Here is a 16136-nt window from a genome sequence, read left to right as displayed (position 1 = left end):
TGGTGAGAGATGATGAAGATGCAGAGGGGTTTGGGACAGTTTTAAGGTAGAGCTGCGTGTCATCAGCGTAGCAGTGGAATGAAATTCCATGCCGGCTGATGACACTACCGAGGGAGAGCATATACAGAATAAATAAGATGGGTCCGAGAACTGACCCCTGGGGGACTCCACAGATGACAGAGTGCGTCCGGGACTTTGCGTCCCCCAGGGCGACATACTCGGTTCTGCCAGACAGGTAGGACTGGAACCAGTGTAGAGCAGAGTCAGAGAGACCGATGCAGTGGAGGCGGTTGAGGAGAATGTTATGGTCAATGGTGTCAAACGCTGCAGTCAGATCCAGGAGGACCAGAAGGGATGGAGAGCCAGCGTCAGCCGCCATCAGCAGGTCATTTGTGACCCTGACCAGAGCTGTTTCAGTGCTGTGGGCGGTGCGGAAACCAGACTGGAACTTTTCATATAGCTCGTTGGAATTTAGGTGGCCCTGGAGCTGAGCAGCAACCACTTTTTCCATCACCTTTGAGAGAAATGGAAGGTTTGAGATCGGCCTGTAATTGGCAAGCACGTCTGGGTCAAGGGTGGGTTTTTTGAGGAGGGGTCTGATGACAGCAGTTTTCAGAGCAGATGGAAGATGGCCGGCTTGGAGGGAGTGGTTAATGACATGGGTGATCAGGGGGGATAGAGTATGGATGTTTGATTTCACCAGGGCAGTGGGAAAAGGGTCCAGAGTGCAGGTGGAGGCTTTCATCTTACAAATGATGCCCTCAACCTCTCTCGGTGTAACTTCAGCGAAGTGGCAGAGACGCTGGGAAATCACAGGCTGAGGGTCGGCATTTGGGAGATGTAGGGATGAGATGTTGGAGAGGAGGGAACGGATGTTGTTTACTTTTGCCTGGAAAAAGTCAATAAAACCATTGCACTGTTCATCTGTGGGTTCCGCTTGTGATGGGGTTTGTGGCTTGAGGAGATGGTTTATAGTGGTGAAAAGCTGCTTGGAGTTTCCAGGATTTTTGTTTATGATGTTGGAGTAGTGTAGAGACCGTGCGTCTCTGAGGGACTTTGAGTAGGCCTTTTGGTGTTCTTGATAGGCTAGTTTATGAACAGTGAGTCCGGATGTTTTTAGACGACGCTCGAGTACACGTCCAGCAGCCTTCATTTGGCGTAGTTCACTGTTGAACCAGGGGGCTGAGCGGGAGAAGGTGACTGTTCGGGTTTTGACAGGGGCATGAAGATCCAAGACACTGCTCAGGGTTTTATTGTAGAAATCCACTGAGTCATTGGCTGATGCGAAAAGAGCAGATGAGATTTTCTGGAGGTCAGAGGTCATGGCGTCAGGGTTGATGTTTTTAATGTTTCTGAAACGGATTTGGCGCTTGGGCTTGGTGTGATGAGATAGAGATGGAGATGGCAGCTCCATAGAGATTACCTTGTGATCCGACACACCCAGATCGTACGCCACCAGATTGGAAATAGGGGCGGAGTCAGTGATGACCAGGTCGAGCGTGTGCCCCCTGGTGTGTGTAGAAACATCAACGTGCTGTTTAAGGTTGAGATGATCCAGTACATGAAGAAATTCAGCTGCAGAGTGGCAGGAGGGGCTGTCGACATGAATGTTGAAGTCCCCCAGGATGACCGTATTGGCAGATGTGGAACAGAGTGAAGTAAGAAGGCCATGCATCTCTGAAATGAAGGCTGAGTTTGGTTTAGGTGGCCGATAGATAAGGAGTATTGTCATGGGGTGGGGGGGTTTGCATCTGAGGGCGAGGCATTCAAAGGAGGCATGCTCAGGCAGGGGTAGGGGGGACAATTTTAGGTCAGCTCTGTGTATGACGGCTAAGCCGCCACCACGACCAGTTCTGCGGGCTTTCTCCAGGTAGCTGTAGCCAGGGGGGCAAGCTTCATTTAGCACAGAGTAAACATCTTGCTGCTGCCAGGTTTCAGTGAGGCACATAAAGTCAATCCCCTTGTCCAAAATGTGGTTGTGTATGAGACAGGATTTATTTGTGAGGGATTGTGTGTTAAAAAGTTCTATTTTGAAATTGGGTGGAATGGTGGATGAGAGCCTCTGTAGGGGCCGCAGTAAGGTGAAATCCACTCCACGTTTTCCAACCTGCTTGGTCTGAAGCGGTCTCGCGGTGTTTCCAGTGATGACGTGGCAGCGGGGAGTTGTTTTGCTTCCATTACAATGTAATCCATGTGCGACAGTGTTCTGATGACGTCGGCGAGATGCGCCAGAGCGTCCATCAGACCAGAGAGACGGAATGCTGCTCCCGGAGTAAACAAAGTTATGTCGTGAACCTCTGTGGATATAACGTGGGCGAGAAGCCAAACTGTGTCCTTTTATTGCATCTGTTAAGAGCCTCACTGTGGATTGGAGTTTTAATGCCATGCTGGTGAAAGCCGGGCACCCCTGGCCGAGGAGCCGGTCACGGCTAGCATTAGCTGGCTAGCGAGGCTAGGAGGCAGCGGTCCCAGCCACAAGGGCTAACCGCACTAGACAGAAGGGATGTCCAGGGTCTACCTCCCAGCAGTGGATATCAGCACACGGTGGACAGAAGAAAATCCAGCGATGCCACAGACGATTGAAGAGCTTGCCTGTAAATCCACGGATCCGCGGATAGGCATTGGCTGAAAGCGGCTAACTATAGCACAACGTTAGCAGGTACGTGGCGTTTGTTGTTGAGATTTCCAACTGTCACAGGCAATACACGGACTTGCAAGGCTAAAAAACAACTTGTAAAACAGCCAAAACCAGGCTGGGTTAAAATAATGTAAAGTACTAAGAGCAAGACTAATTGCAGACGGAGAAGCGGCGAACAAGCAGCGCCAACGTCCTCTCACGTCTCACCTCAAGGACCAAATACAAATACACTTGACTTGACTGACTTGACTTGGTGACACAGCAATTCCTGTGGAAAGGCTGATGATATTAGACTGATCTGGACCTAGAGGGTTTACCCAGCTTTTCTCCATAAGCTCTACAAAGGCATTCACATCTGCCCTATCCTTCTCTATTCTGGGCTTCTGTAGATCGTGATGACTGAAACAGTCTGTGGACTTGTTGCCTCTCATGTTCCTGAGCTGCCTCAGATACTGACTTCTGTCTGAAGTGACTGCACCAGCTTTCAGGCTGAAACCCTTGGTTCCTCCAGCAGTCTGATTGTCCTTGTTTATGGTCTCCTCAATTGTCTGGTCTACCATAATCTTTCCAATATGGAATAATTTGTCTGCAGGACGTATGCACCGTCATCCAGTGTATGTGATGCCAACAATCTTTGCTACCTGCTGTTCTGCACCAAATGTCCTCGAGTGCCCACTGCCTGGGTGGGGTCGTCAAAAGGGCCTTTCTGTGTGGAGTTTGCATGTTCTCTCCGTGCCCCCTGGGAGTTTCCTTCATATAGGAACCCCTCACCAAAACATGCAATATCCTGGTCACTGAAGTGGTGCCTCCTCTGGTCGTTCGGAGGGAGGGGAACTCATTGGAATAGCGTGAACTATCTGTTCAAATAAAGTGCCAAGATTGTCTCTTTCTTTGGATCAACGTTTGGTGTCATTGAGGGTTAACTGTGACTAAGATACCACTTGGGAAGGTTTATCAAGTTGAAATATCATCTAAAGCAGGGGTGCCCAACCTTTTTTGACCGAAGATCTACTTTTCAAGTACCAGTCCAGTTTCAACATCGCTAACGCACACACATCGTTTCCAGCCTGCAGTAACTAACCTCGCAACACTTTCTCGTTGTCCCACAACCACTTGACATTAGGGCTGTGAATATTCACTGGCCTCACGATTCGATTCGATTACGATTCAGAGGGCTACGATTCAATTCGATTACGATTATCGGTGCATCTCGATGCATCTTAAATCGATGCATCACTTTTTTTCCCCAATACATGATTTATTTTTTCTCACTTTATTTTTTCTCACTGTGTGGCTACTTTTAATATAAAAGTGCATTTGGAATTGCATTGTATTATGATCCATAATTAAAATAAACAACTGCATGTACTTCCATTATATTTTATTTGATTATTATTATTATTTTTTATTATTATTATTTTTTTTTTTTAAATAATCGATTTTTGACGCGATCGACCTGGGGTCAGTCCGCGGTCGACCAGTAGACCGCGATCGACTGGTTGGGCACCACTGATCTAAAGGTACAGACCTTTTCAAAATACAAAACTAGAATTTGCCAACTTGTGTGGTACCAATTAGTGAAAATTCTGGCCTGGGTTCATATTCTGCTTTAAGGCCCACAATCAGCCTTCATGGTGGGATAATATGGGAAGATTATTCATTTCCTCAATTGTTAGAGTCCTGTGAGTATTTCAAGTTTTGTTATTTGTGACAGTGATGTTCCTACATGTCACAATGCTCAAATAAAGACTATAGTTTAGGCGGAAATGGTGGAAAAACGAATGTTGTTGACACTTTGAAGAGCCCATGTGACCTATATGTTTATTAGACAAACTCACAACTGTGCTTAAATGAACCTATGAGTCTACCCTTTAAAATTAGACCAAGCATGTCTTCATAAAACATGAGTAAAGGTCCTGAAAATGAGCCTAAAGTAGGATATGCACCAGCACCTAAATACCAATTTATTGTAGGGGGTGGTTAACTTCATGTGCTGATAACTATGACAAAGCTACCACTTAGCAAAGGTTATCATACCAAAATATCATCTATGGACATGTGCCTTTTCAAAAAATGTGACTAGATTTTGCCACCTTGAGTGATACCAATAAGTGAAATTTTGGGCTTTGGCCCATGGACTAAATAGAGTCTCATCGTTCTTTGTGCGTGTTCGGTGTTTACATTACAGTAATATCACACAATATTCTGTGGGCCTCGAGAAATCACTGAAAACGCTCTGAAACTCTGGCACTGGGAGCGTCCGTTCTCCAAAAGTGGCTGGCACTCAATGAGTTAATGATACAACAAATACATTTTGGCGTATGACTCCATGATATGATGACGCTCTCCTGAGATGATGAGGGCGTCGTCAGTGAAGAATAGGATAGGAAATCCCCCATAGGGAATTCTTCAATCAGGAGTCATGACGATGGTGGTGGTCAGGGGAGGAGGTGGGGCAAAAACTGCTTCAGGATGATGATCAGCAACTGAGAATGACATATGGCACATACACAGCACATAGCAAACAGAGTACAAAACATGGACCCTGATATACTACGCTGATTAGGTGATTGGAATCAGCTGGAGAGGAATACACACAACCTCCCGTTTATTTACGATTTAAGTAAAGACTTAACTGCCCGGTGATAGCAGAGGGATCCGCGCCTGCTGTGCAATTGACCACAAGCGACGTGGAATGGAACGGCCTGTGATGCCTGCTTGGAGAAGAAGCCTGGAGACGCGATGATCTCTGCCTGGTGCAGACGGCGCTGGACGCCTGAACACCCGTCCGCTTAAAGAATAGAGAGACTGCATGCATGCTGCTTGCTGAACAAAAAAGTTTGGTCACTGATGTCGTCTGAAGTCTGTTGTTGACTTGAGACAGACTCCTGGCTGGAGGGAAATGCTTGCTTGAGCCGATTTACTCTATGAATGGAGAGATGATCCTTAGCGAGGAAAGAGATTGACGACGCGCAAAACAACCAAAACATAAAAGACGGCGACTACAGCGAAGCCGGTAAGAGCAAAAACTGCTTCAGGATGATGATCAGCAACTGAGAATGACATATGGCACATACACAGCACATAGCAAACAGAGTACAAAACATGGACCCTGATATACTACGCTGATTAGGTGATTGGGATCAGCTGGAGAGGAATGGTTTGGGCTGATTGGTTATTGCCACATGTGTGGCAAACTGTGAATTGGTGAGGAGACAGCATCAGAGAAAGGGGGTGAGCCTAACAATGAATGGGTTATACAACCTCAAAGAAAGGGGGCGTGCACTGTGATATGACGTGAACTGGGCGTTAGCTGTTAAGTAGTCTTCATTATTGAAAATAGTCCAAGGCATCATTTAATTTACTAGATCGGCTGATATCAAGATTTATTTGGCAGGGGAAAAGACCACGCATTAGATTTAAAATATTACAACTTCCTAAATCTGATGGCGGACTTTCCCTGCCAAATCTAAAGTACTATTTCTGGGCAGCTCAGTTGAAACCAATGACAGCATGGGTCAGTGAACGTACAGAGACACGATGGCTGAACATTGAGAAACATCTATGCCAAGAGACATTTCAAATCTACCATTTTTAGATGTCCCAGTCAAAGAAATTAGGATGAGTGAATGGACTAAAATGACTATGAATATATGGGGGGAAATACAGAGATTATTTAATTTGCCCAAGTCAGTCTCACCTTTATCAAGCATAGGTCTGATTAAGAACTTTATCCCTAACCGATTAGATACGGGACTCAAAAAGTGGATAGATTATGGCCTGGTTTATATACACCAGCTATTTTTTGAAGACAACCTGAAGTCTTTCGAACAAATACAAACAGAATTGAATCGACCAAGGACTGATTTTTACTCTACTTACAGCTGAGAAGCTTCTTAACTAAACAAAGATCTGAGTAAAATAAAAAATCTTACCGAAATAGATAGATTATGGATAAAGGTGCAGACTGAGAATGTGTTATGTAAGATTATTTCTAGACTTTATCAGGTGTTTCTGAGCATGGATCCAAATAATTCTATTTCTATAAAAGAAAAATGGGAGACTGAGCTAGAACAGGAAATACCGACAGATATGTGGAAGAATGTATGTTCGGAGGCACACCTAGTCAGATGCTCAAACTCTTGGAGAGAATTCTGGTGGAAGACTATAACCAGGTTCTTTAGGACACCACATATAACAGCTAAGATAAATCCAGCCATATCTACTGCTGGAGAAATTGTGGGGCACAGGTGGGCAACTATATACATACATTTTGGTCATGCTCAAAATTGAAAAAATACTGGAATGACATATTTCAATCTGTCGGAGAAATAATGCATCTTGACATCCCACAAGACCCAAGACTCGCTCTGTTAGGGATGACAACAGATGGGATAGAAGGAAGGAATCAGAATTGGCATAACCTTCGTTATTTCGAATCCCACATAGGTTACGCCAAACCCCACATAGGTTACGCTAAAACCACCACCGCAAAGCGTCCTACCTGTAGTTGACCAGTCGACAGGAAAGTATCGCGGGACTTCACGAGACTTGGTGACCGAGATCACGTTTGAGGTCATTTGATCCCTGTGCGACTCCAGGAAATGGCCTGGGGCGAAATATCACTCTGGTGGATGTTGAGGGATCACATTATGACAATATTTGGGGAAAACGGGAATAAAAATAGCTATTTAGATGCAGGAAAGACAGGCTCACACTTGGCCCCAAATCAGCTCCATTTTACAACTGACTTGGACGCTATTGATCTCAAAACAACGCTAGGACGGCCAGAAACGCCGCGGACATCGCTGGGTGAGTGGTCAAATCATAATTATTGCCAGGAGATGGGTCCAGGTTAAAAAAAAACGAAATTCTCCTTTAAGAAGGGTCAAAGAAGCTTCTTAGCGTTAAGAAGCTTTTGGGAAACCCGGCCATTGACAGTAAGCAGAGCCCCAAAGCAGCCGCTCATCGCGGCTGCCTTTAATAGCAGTTCATCTCCAAAAGGCAGCAGACTTGCAGGGATTTTTTTTTCCATTTCATGACCAAACAACGCGAAACACACCGTGAACACCCTCCAACGCGAGGGGAATCTGTGAGTGAGAGACGAGTGCTTGCCTGGGTGCAGCAGGGCACTGGTGACAGACAGCCTGAGAGAAGCGAGGAGGAGAGGGCTCCATGCTGGTGACTTGCCGAGCTGCGTGAAGTGAACACCGCTACCGTACACAACACAGCTCGCGCAAAATGACCCGTTTCACTATCAGAATTTGGTCCAGTAACATTAGAAAGTATAGAAGTGCCACAAGATTACTTCCTTATTAGACCGCCGTCAGACTCCAGGCATTTTCCTCTCTACCCTCGCTGCTGTACGTCCCGCACAGAATCGTTTTACCTGGAAATACTCAGTGATTAAGGGGCTCACGCGCAAATGTCGGTGCAGTTCGACTTAAAAAAAACTGAAGTAACGAGTAACGAGCCTGTTTAAACCGCAATAATTGTAAGTACATTACGTTACTGATGAAGTCATTTGTTACAGTACTCGTTCCGCAAAAAGTAACTTAGTTACTGTAACGCGTTACTTAATAACGACTAGTCGCGTTTAGCGTTAGTCCCAACACTGATTAAGACGCACTTTAAGATTTTAAGGTGGGAAAATGCATGTACATGCACTCTGGAGCCCTGAGAGGGCCACCAACCTGGCAACCATGCAGTTTGTTTTACACCGCAGTGAGGGATTTTGACAGTGGTTGTATTATTTATATCAGCTGTGAGCCGTGAGCCGCCAATTAAAGTGTCTAGAGCCGCCATCGTCTCGCGAGCTGCGCATCAAGGATCTAGGGACTAGGCCATGGTTAGTCTCGACGCCAGACCCATGAGAGTTCCAGTTCCTGGTATATGGTGTGCTGCTGCACTGTCTTGTCTTTTTTGACTGAGAGTGAACCAAGACAAATTCCTATCAACTTTGTTGACATGGCAATAAATTGATTGAATCTTGAATCTTGTGTATATCAACGTTACACAACGTTACAGAAAGAAAATGGAGTCTGCTATTGAAATAGTGCTGTAAGGGTATGTGGTCGGGGTGGATGGGGGGGCGTAAACACTTGTCTTTCACACCGGAGAGTCGTGTTCGCATCCCAGTCATGGTCACAGCGCTTCTGAGGTCAACATTTCAATCGTGAGGCACATTTAATTTGGTTGTTATTCAAGACTAACCCAAACCATAATCCTAAAAAAAATTGTTTTACTTGCGTAAACGGAGGCTAAATCGGACTTCCCTCCACATCTGACAATAAACCTCATGGTATTCACTCACTATGTGAGAAATGTCATGCTTTTTTGAAGCAGTGCACAAGTGTTAGAAGCACATTTTGTACATTGGACTCTTAGAAATGGTGGCCATCTTGGATTTGAGGTCAATCCGCATTTTAAGCTTAGGTCCTTAAGATTGTCAGGTCTAACCGTCCCACCTCCTGCCCCCTTGATCCTATACCTTCCTCTCTTCTCCAATCCATCTCCACTGATCTATCTCCCTTCCTCACTACCCTTATCAACTCCTCTCTGTCCTCTGGTCTTGTACCAGCTCCTCTAAATACTACTAGACTCAAGCCACTGCTTAAGAAACCTTCCATTGACCCTACTGCCATCCAGAACTACTGACCTGTCTCTCTTCTCTCATTCATTTCCAAAACCCTTGAACGAGCAGGTTCCGAACAACTTTCTCTCTATCTCTCCCAGAATGAGCTACTGGATCCTACACACTGCTAAGGCCTCATCCCTCTCCTCTGTCCTTGTTCTCCTTGACTTGTCTGCAGCTTTTGATACAGTGAACCACCAAATCCTTCCACTCTCTCTGATCTAGGTATCTCAGGATCTGCACTCTCCTGGTTTGCCTCCTATCTCTCTAACCGCTCATACCAGGTTTTATGGCGAGGATCCCTATCCAGATCCTGTACTCTTAGCACAGGTGTGCCCCAGGGCTCAGTCCTGGGCCCCTTGCTATTCCTTCTCTATATCAGATCTCTTGGCCATATGATCTCATCTCATGGCTTCTCTTATCACTGCTATGCTGAACACATTAAGACCTAGCTCTACCCTTCCTCCCCTGCCTTAGACATGCAAATCGAGGCACGTATCGCTGCATGCCTCAAAGACATTGGTGCCTGGATGTCTGCCCACTAGGGTTGTGCGACGATGTCAACCAAATAGCCATCGTGATGGTTCCACAGTAGAGATGCGCGGATGAGCTTTTATGCCATCCTAATCCGCGTGTATGCATGAACCATTCGCCCGCCATAAATCCGCGCAAATTATTTCATACTATTTATAGATCGGCGCCCACTGTGCACCTGACCTTTCACAACGCTATGAGTGATTTTGGTAGATTAACTTACTGTTTCTGCTGCCGTCGGTGCGATCGCTGCAGTCGACTCCAAATAAACATCCATGCTGTATTATAATCCAGTCCAGCACTTGGCCTTGTAACATACTAGGCTAATGCTATAGCTTTAAGTTTAGATCAAGACTGGATTGAGCTGTATGGGTAAATAATACTTCTCTTCCAACATGTCTTAAGTGGAGAGTGGAGACTCCTGTTTTCTGGTGACATCATTGACCATATAAGGAGTTAAGAAAGAGGGCATCCCATCGCGTGGCTATTTGTTTACTACTGCCCCAGTGCCTTGGGCCGGCTAACATAGGTGGCTAACATGTGCCTGACGAAAAATTAAGCTTAAAATACGTTCATAGACTAGATAACGTAATTAATATTAATGTTCCTCATTAATGATACATCATTTCACCCGCCCGCAACCCATCCGCTTTTAATCAGAATGTTTATTTTTATGATCCGCCCCACGGGATCTGCAGATCTCTATTCCACAGTGAAACATTGTGGGGGGGGGGGGGGGGGGGGTATTAATTAATCATTTATAAAGACGCTGTGGTGCCGTAATGCCGTTTGGCTCCGCCGCTGCAATGCACATTAACAGCAGGGCAGCTGAGCTCTACATGAGCCAGGCGACTGAAGCAGTGGCTAGTGTCATACCAGAATATTGAACCAACGGCGCAGAGCAAATAATGTTCACGTTGCAGATCCTGACCAACAACTTGTCTGTTGAATTTAACTAGCTGGCAGAAAACTGACAGAATTACTGGCGGATATAAAGTAAGATTCACGTGGGCTTTTGAACCTAATGACAGAGAGAGTTGAGGAGACTGAGGAGAGTTGAGAGAAACACAGCTGCTGCTGCTGCTGTATAATGGAGCGACTTCAACTTTCACTTTGGAAACAGGCAAATTAAATTCACAGTTGTAGACTTGTACTCACTTTGGGTTGAAAACAGGAAAGAACATGATGTTTCTTTTTCACAACAAAACAACTGACTTCGCGTGGGCGACATAAACAAGCGCACCCAGTTCAGACTTCAGAGAAGCAGTAGGGGGGGGAGGGGAGGCCCCCACGTGTCACGGTAAGTGGACTTGGTCTTTTTTATAATTAATCACGATGATCCGATGTAGAAGGCTCCCTGGTCGATGGGGGGGTCGGCCCATCACGATGGTCGATGCCATCGTCCATCATGCCAACCCTACTGCTATCTCAAGCTGAATCTTGGTAAGACAGAGCTACTCTTCTTCCCTGGGAAAGATTGTCCTCTCACTGACCTTTCCATCTCCATTGACAACACTACTGTTTCCCTCACAGCAAAACATCGGAGTGATCCTTGACAACCAGCTGTCCAACTCGGCCTGCATCGCAGCAACTGCTCGCTCCTGTAGGTTCTCCCTGTACAACATCCGCAAAATCCATCCGTTTCTCACAAGGGAAGCAACACAACTCCTGGTCCAGGACTACTGGAATGTTCTTCTGCCTGGGCTACATACCTGCCTCAGCCATCCAACCACTTCAGCTCATTCAGAACACTGCAGCTCGTCTGGTGTTCAACCAACCTAAATTCTCTAATGTCACTCCCCTCTTCCGTGACCTTCACTGGCTTCCCATCTTGGGTCGCATCAAATTCAAGACACTAGTACTGGCCTACAGGGCAGTCCACATGACAGCCCCTCCATATCTGCAATCTATGGTCAAGTTCCAAACTTTGCATCGCTCCCTTCGCTCCTCCACTGCTACGTAGGCTCATGTCACAATGTCTATGACAGCATCCGTGATGTCATCAGTGAAATCATTATTGACCAAAATCATCTTATGACATCACTGATGATGTCATCGGCATGACACATACATACAGACACTCTTGGAATATGGCACAATATGACACAGTAGTGATGCACGGGTCAGGGTTTTTAAACGCCCGCACCAACCCAACCCGTCATCGGAGCCAGTCCGCCCCGCCCGCCCCGTTAAAATATCTGAAAATGCCGACCCAACCCGAACCAGCAGCCCGCAAACGGCCAATTTAATGTCATATGTCTCTGGACTCACGATGAGCGCAGCAGAGCTCTCCAATGTGTCCAAACTCGTCTCTCTCCTCTCTCTCGCAGACAGACACAGACATGCGTGCCGGTGCGCGACTGGACAATAGTTTTACTGCTCTGGATGCGTTGCGCAGCTGCTTTCATGTCGTTCTTTCTGCTTGTCAGCGTTACAAACTCAGCTATTATCGATCTTTCCTAAATTAATCCAAGGTCTTCAAATGGAGGTAGCAGGTAGAGAGGAGGTAGGCTACAGAAACAGTTCTTATTCTTTCCAATTTCTTTTAATTACCTCATGCGCTCTCGTTGCAGTAAAGTTGACAAATAGATCACAGTTGAGTCCACACAGAAAATCTGCGGTGGCATTCGTTTTGTGGACACTTCAAATAATAATTACAGCGAATAATCCTTCCAAAATGTTTGTTTTGAGAGCACATAGGCTACCTCATTTGAAGCGTTTCTTTACCAGTGCAGCAGGTGCACTGCAGACGGCTTCAGACTCGCTGATTGTATGCACGTGTGAGAGAGTTCACGTCTTAATAAAGGGTTACTCTGTGTCTTTCACTGCTCTAATTAAATTCTATTATAATGTTGCTTTGTCATGTTCTGAGCCTGCCCCGCCCGCACCTGCGATATTTTCATAATTTGCCAACCCAGACCGCCTGTGGGGCGGGCCAGCCCGCGGGACCCGGCGGGTTCTGGGTGACCCGCGCATCACTAACACAGACATTTGCCAGACATACTGACAAACAGACACTGCGGGAATTATAATACTGCTGGAATTATAGTATAGATCTAATGTATAGTATAGATCTAATATTCAAGTGTGCTCATACCATGATAAAAAGTTTCACAAATCTGAAAGTATTTCTTGGTGAGAGTGTAGGGTCCCCTTGGTAATCTAGAACAGTTTTTAAATGTATAAGTGTAATGGTCTTTTAACTAGACCTGGTTTTATGCGGTCTAGATGGGGCAAAAACAATGAAATCTTAAATTTTTCCATTTTCACAGATAGGATAACATTTTCACAAATCTCAAAGTGTTTCTTGGTGAGAGTCGGGTCCCCTTGGTAATCTAGCCCAGATTTGAAATGTGTAAATGTAATTGTCTTCTAGATGCGAAAAAACAATGAAATCTCAGTTAAATCACCCATTATTTTAGTTTTCACAAATGGGATAAAAGTTTCACAAATCAGATAGTGAGTGAATACCGTAAGGTTTATTTTCATATGTGGGTGGAAGTCAGATTTGGCCTCAATTCCAAGATGGCCACCATTTCCCCAAGTCCAATCTACAAATGTGCATACAGTATAAAAATGTTGCACTTTTTCAAAGAAGCATGACATTTCTCACATAGTGAGTGGATACTATGAGGTTTAATGTCAGATGTGGAGGGAAGTCAGTTCTGACCACAAATCAAAGATGGCCGCCATTTTCCTGGATCTAATGTACAAATGTGCTCATAACAATTGTGCACTTTTTCAAAGAAGCATTACATTTCTCACATAGTGAGTGGATACATGATGCTTTAGGCTATTTGAGTCCACAAATTATATTAAAAGTACAGGGAATCAAATATAATGAGTTAGAGTCTAATATGTAGAAACTATTTTGATACAAATTACATATTCTGGGTTAGAGTCTAATAATCTATATATATAATCAAATAGGGGTTAGACTAACCGATTCTAGTTCATTATATATATAGATTATTAGACTCTAACCCAGAGAAAAATAACATTGACACATTTAAACTGTGGAAAAACAAACAATATGACATGTCACTCAGCCTCTGATTAGCTTACCCTCAGAACAACCACAAATCAGAGACAGGGTGGGTCTTGAGTCAGACTTCACATCAATTCTTCGTCTAAACTAGTAATGAAGCCTCGTATTGGTGGAAATTTCCCCAGATTCCCCACATCACTCCCCACATCACTGATGACATCATCCGTGATGACATCATCGCAGAATTTATAATAGCCTCACCCAGGAAGATATCACTGATGACATCATCACTGATGACATTGTCACTGATGACATCACATCATTAGGTAATTAGGGCAATCACCTATGTGGTGATTGTGGCCGGCACAAACATTTAAACAGAACAGACACTGATGACATCGTCACTGATGACATCCGACAGCGAAAAGTGCAATGCAACGGTCATTCAAAACGGAATTCCGTAAGCCGAGCTGCGTATCCGAGCTGCAGGGCGAGCCTAAGAATCGAGTGTGCACGAGATGCCTAGTTAATGTTATGTTAATGTTTTCTTTGTTCTTTATTGTTCTTTACAAAAGCAACTCACTGCTGCCGAAATGAGAAACAAATGGCGTTAGAGTTTCCTAACAGTGTGCAGCTCTCAGGTCTCCTCCCTTGCTGATGGTTTCATGTTATCAAAGTTATTCAACATGAGCAAATATGAAGCCTTCCTGACAAACATGTAGGATGATAACATGTTAAAAAACTAACTGTTCTACATAGAGATTGGTTTGTTTAACTGAGGCATACTTTGCACAATGTATTATTTACTGCAACATAAATGAATCAAAAGACGTCCAAAACCAAAGTGACAAGTGACAAGCCAGAGACAGTATTACTGATACAGATTATTATTCTCTTCTAGTGACGAATACAAGGAGGATTGTCCTGTTGGGGAAAACTGGAAGTGGGAAAAGCAGCACAGGAAACACCATATTTGGAGAGACTGTGTTTGAGATCAACCATCTTCCCAATTCTGGAACACGTATTTGTGATGCAAAGTACAAATATGTCCATGAAAGAAGCATCACTTTGATCGACACACCTGGACTCTATGATACACACGTGCCCGAGGAGGATCTGAAGCGCGCGATAGTGAGGTGTATCACAGAGTGCGCTCCTGGGCCTCATGCTTTCCTCATTGTGCGAAAGGTGGATCAATTAACACCTCAGGAGGAAGACATCAAAAGGATTAGACAATATTTCTCTGCAGAAGCTTTCAGACATGCTGCAGTTCTCTTCACTCATGGTGACCAGCTGCCTCCAGGAATGACAATTCAGCAGTTTGTCAGGGAGAGCAAAGGTCTGAGTGATCTTGTGAAGGAGTGTGGTGGCCGGTGTCACGTCATTGATAATAAATACTGGAACAACAACGATCAGGGGAAAGACAGGAGCAACCAGTTCCAGGTGGCAGAGCTACTCTGCACAATAGACAAGATATTTGAGGGAAACAATGGAGGCTTCTACACCAATGAGATGCTGCAAGCAGCAGAGAAAGAGATACAAAAGGAGACAAAGCGCATTAGACAGTCATCAGGGAACAGAGGCAGAGAATTTAAAGTTAAAGAGCAATGTCGTATAGCCTGACAATGCCACCCTGGGAGTTGCGCCCAGAGAAATAGTTAACCTCATATAAGAGGATAAGAGGACACAAGTTCAAAAAGGGAGCAGAGACCAGGTTTCCAAGTATAACAAACAAAGTTTATTTTTAAAAAGAAGTGGGATAAAAGAATGCTGCAAGGAGAAAATAACCAGATTTAGTATAAAAAATTATGCAGTTTTATTAATGACAACTCTCGATAAAAGCCATCAACACCGGCAATCATTTGAAAGTAAATAGAGACATTACCATCCAAGGGTGGCGACAAGCCGAGCCGGAGGGGGGGCAAAGGCCGAGCCTAACAGAAAGAACTACTAGCAACCATCCGTGGGTTCACACACACAATGGGAAGAGTTAAAAGGTGCACAGTGAATCACAGAAATATAAAAGTCACTCAAACAGTCGCATGCAGTGGAAAAATAAAAGGCTATCGACGTCGTCGGCCCCGGCTTAGGCTGCCACCAACCTTGGATGTTTTCTAAAACCCAGTCCACAGTCAAAGATAAAACAAGGCAGATGGTTGTTAAAAACAATGAAATCAAATACAAAAACTAAACAGGGCAAAACAGCAGCTTGTGCTCAACTCAGGAGTAAGATCAAAATGGTCAGGACAACGCTCCAAGGATACTCGGTACTCTGGGCGGGGAACTTGGCTTAAATGACCACTGCCCATCAATCCTGGCTTTACTTTGCCTTAAATGACCAG

The 16136-nt window shown here is 44.9% G+C and overlaps 2 protein-coding genes across 3 annotated transcripts in view; both read left to right on the top strand.

Annotated features, from left to right (window-relative positions):
• The window catches only part of LOC310791806 (DELTA-stichotoxin-Hcr4b-like), a 403187-nt gene that overhangs the window by 347611 nt on the left and 39440 nt on the right, over window positions 1-16136 (top strand). The window lies entirely within an intron of this gene.
• LOC310791964 (GTPase IMAP family member 7-like) lies at window positions 2224-15417 on the top strand (the record flags this gene model as incomplete). The annotated part of the gene is made up of 2 exons (XM_083653651.1): window positions 2224-2272; window positions 14696-15417. The coding sequence occupies 2 exons, from the start codon at window positions 2224-2226 to the stop codon at window positions 15415-15417; spliced, it is 771 nt and encodes a 256-aa protein (XP_083509777.1).

Source organism: Poromitra crassiceps (assembly GCF_964638095.1).
Source record: "Poromitra crassiceps genome assembly, chromosome: 17".
Taxonomy (NCBI): Eukaryota; Metazoa; Chordata; class Actinopteri; order Beryciformes; family Melamphaidae; genus Poromitra; species Poromitra crassiceps.
This window is presented reverse-complemented; position numbering and strand designations above follow the sequence as displayed.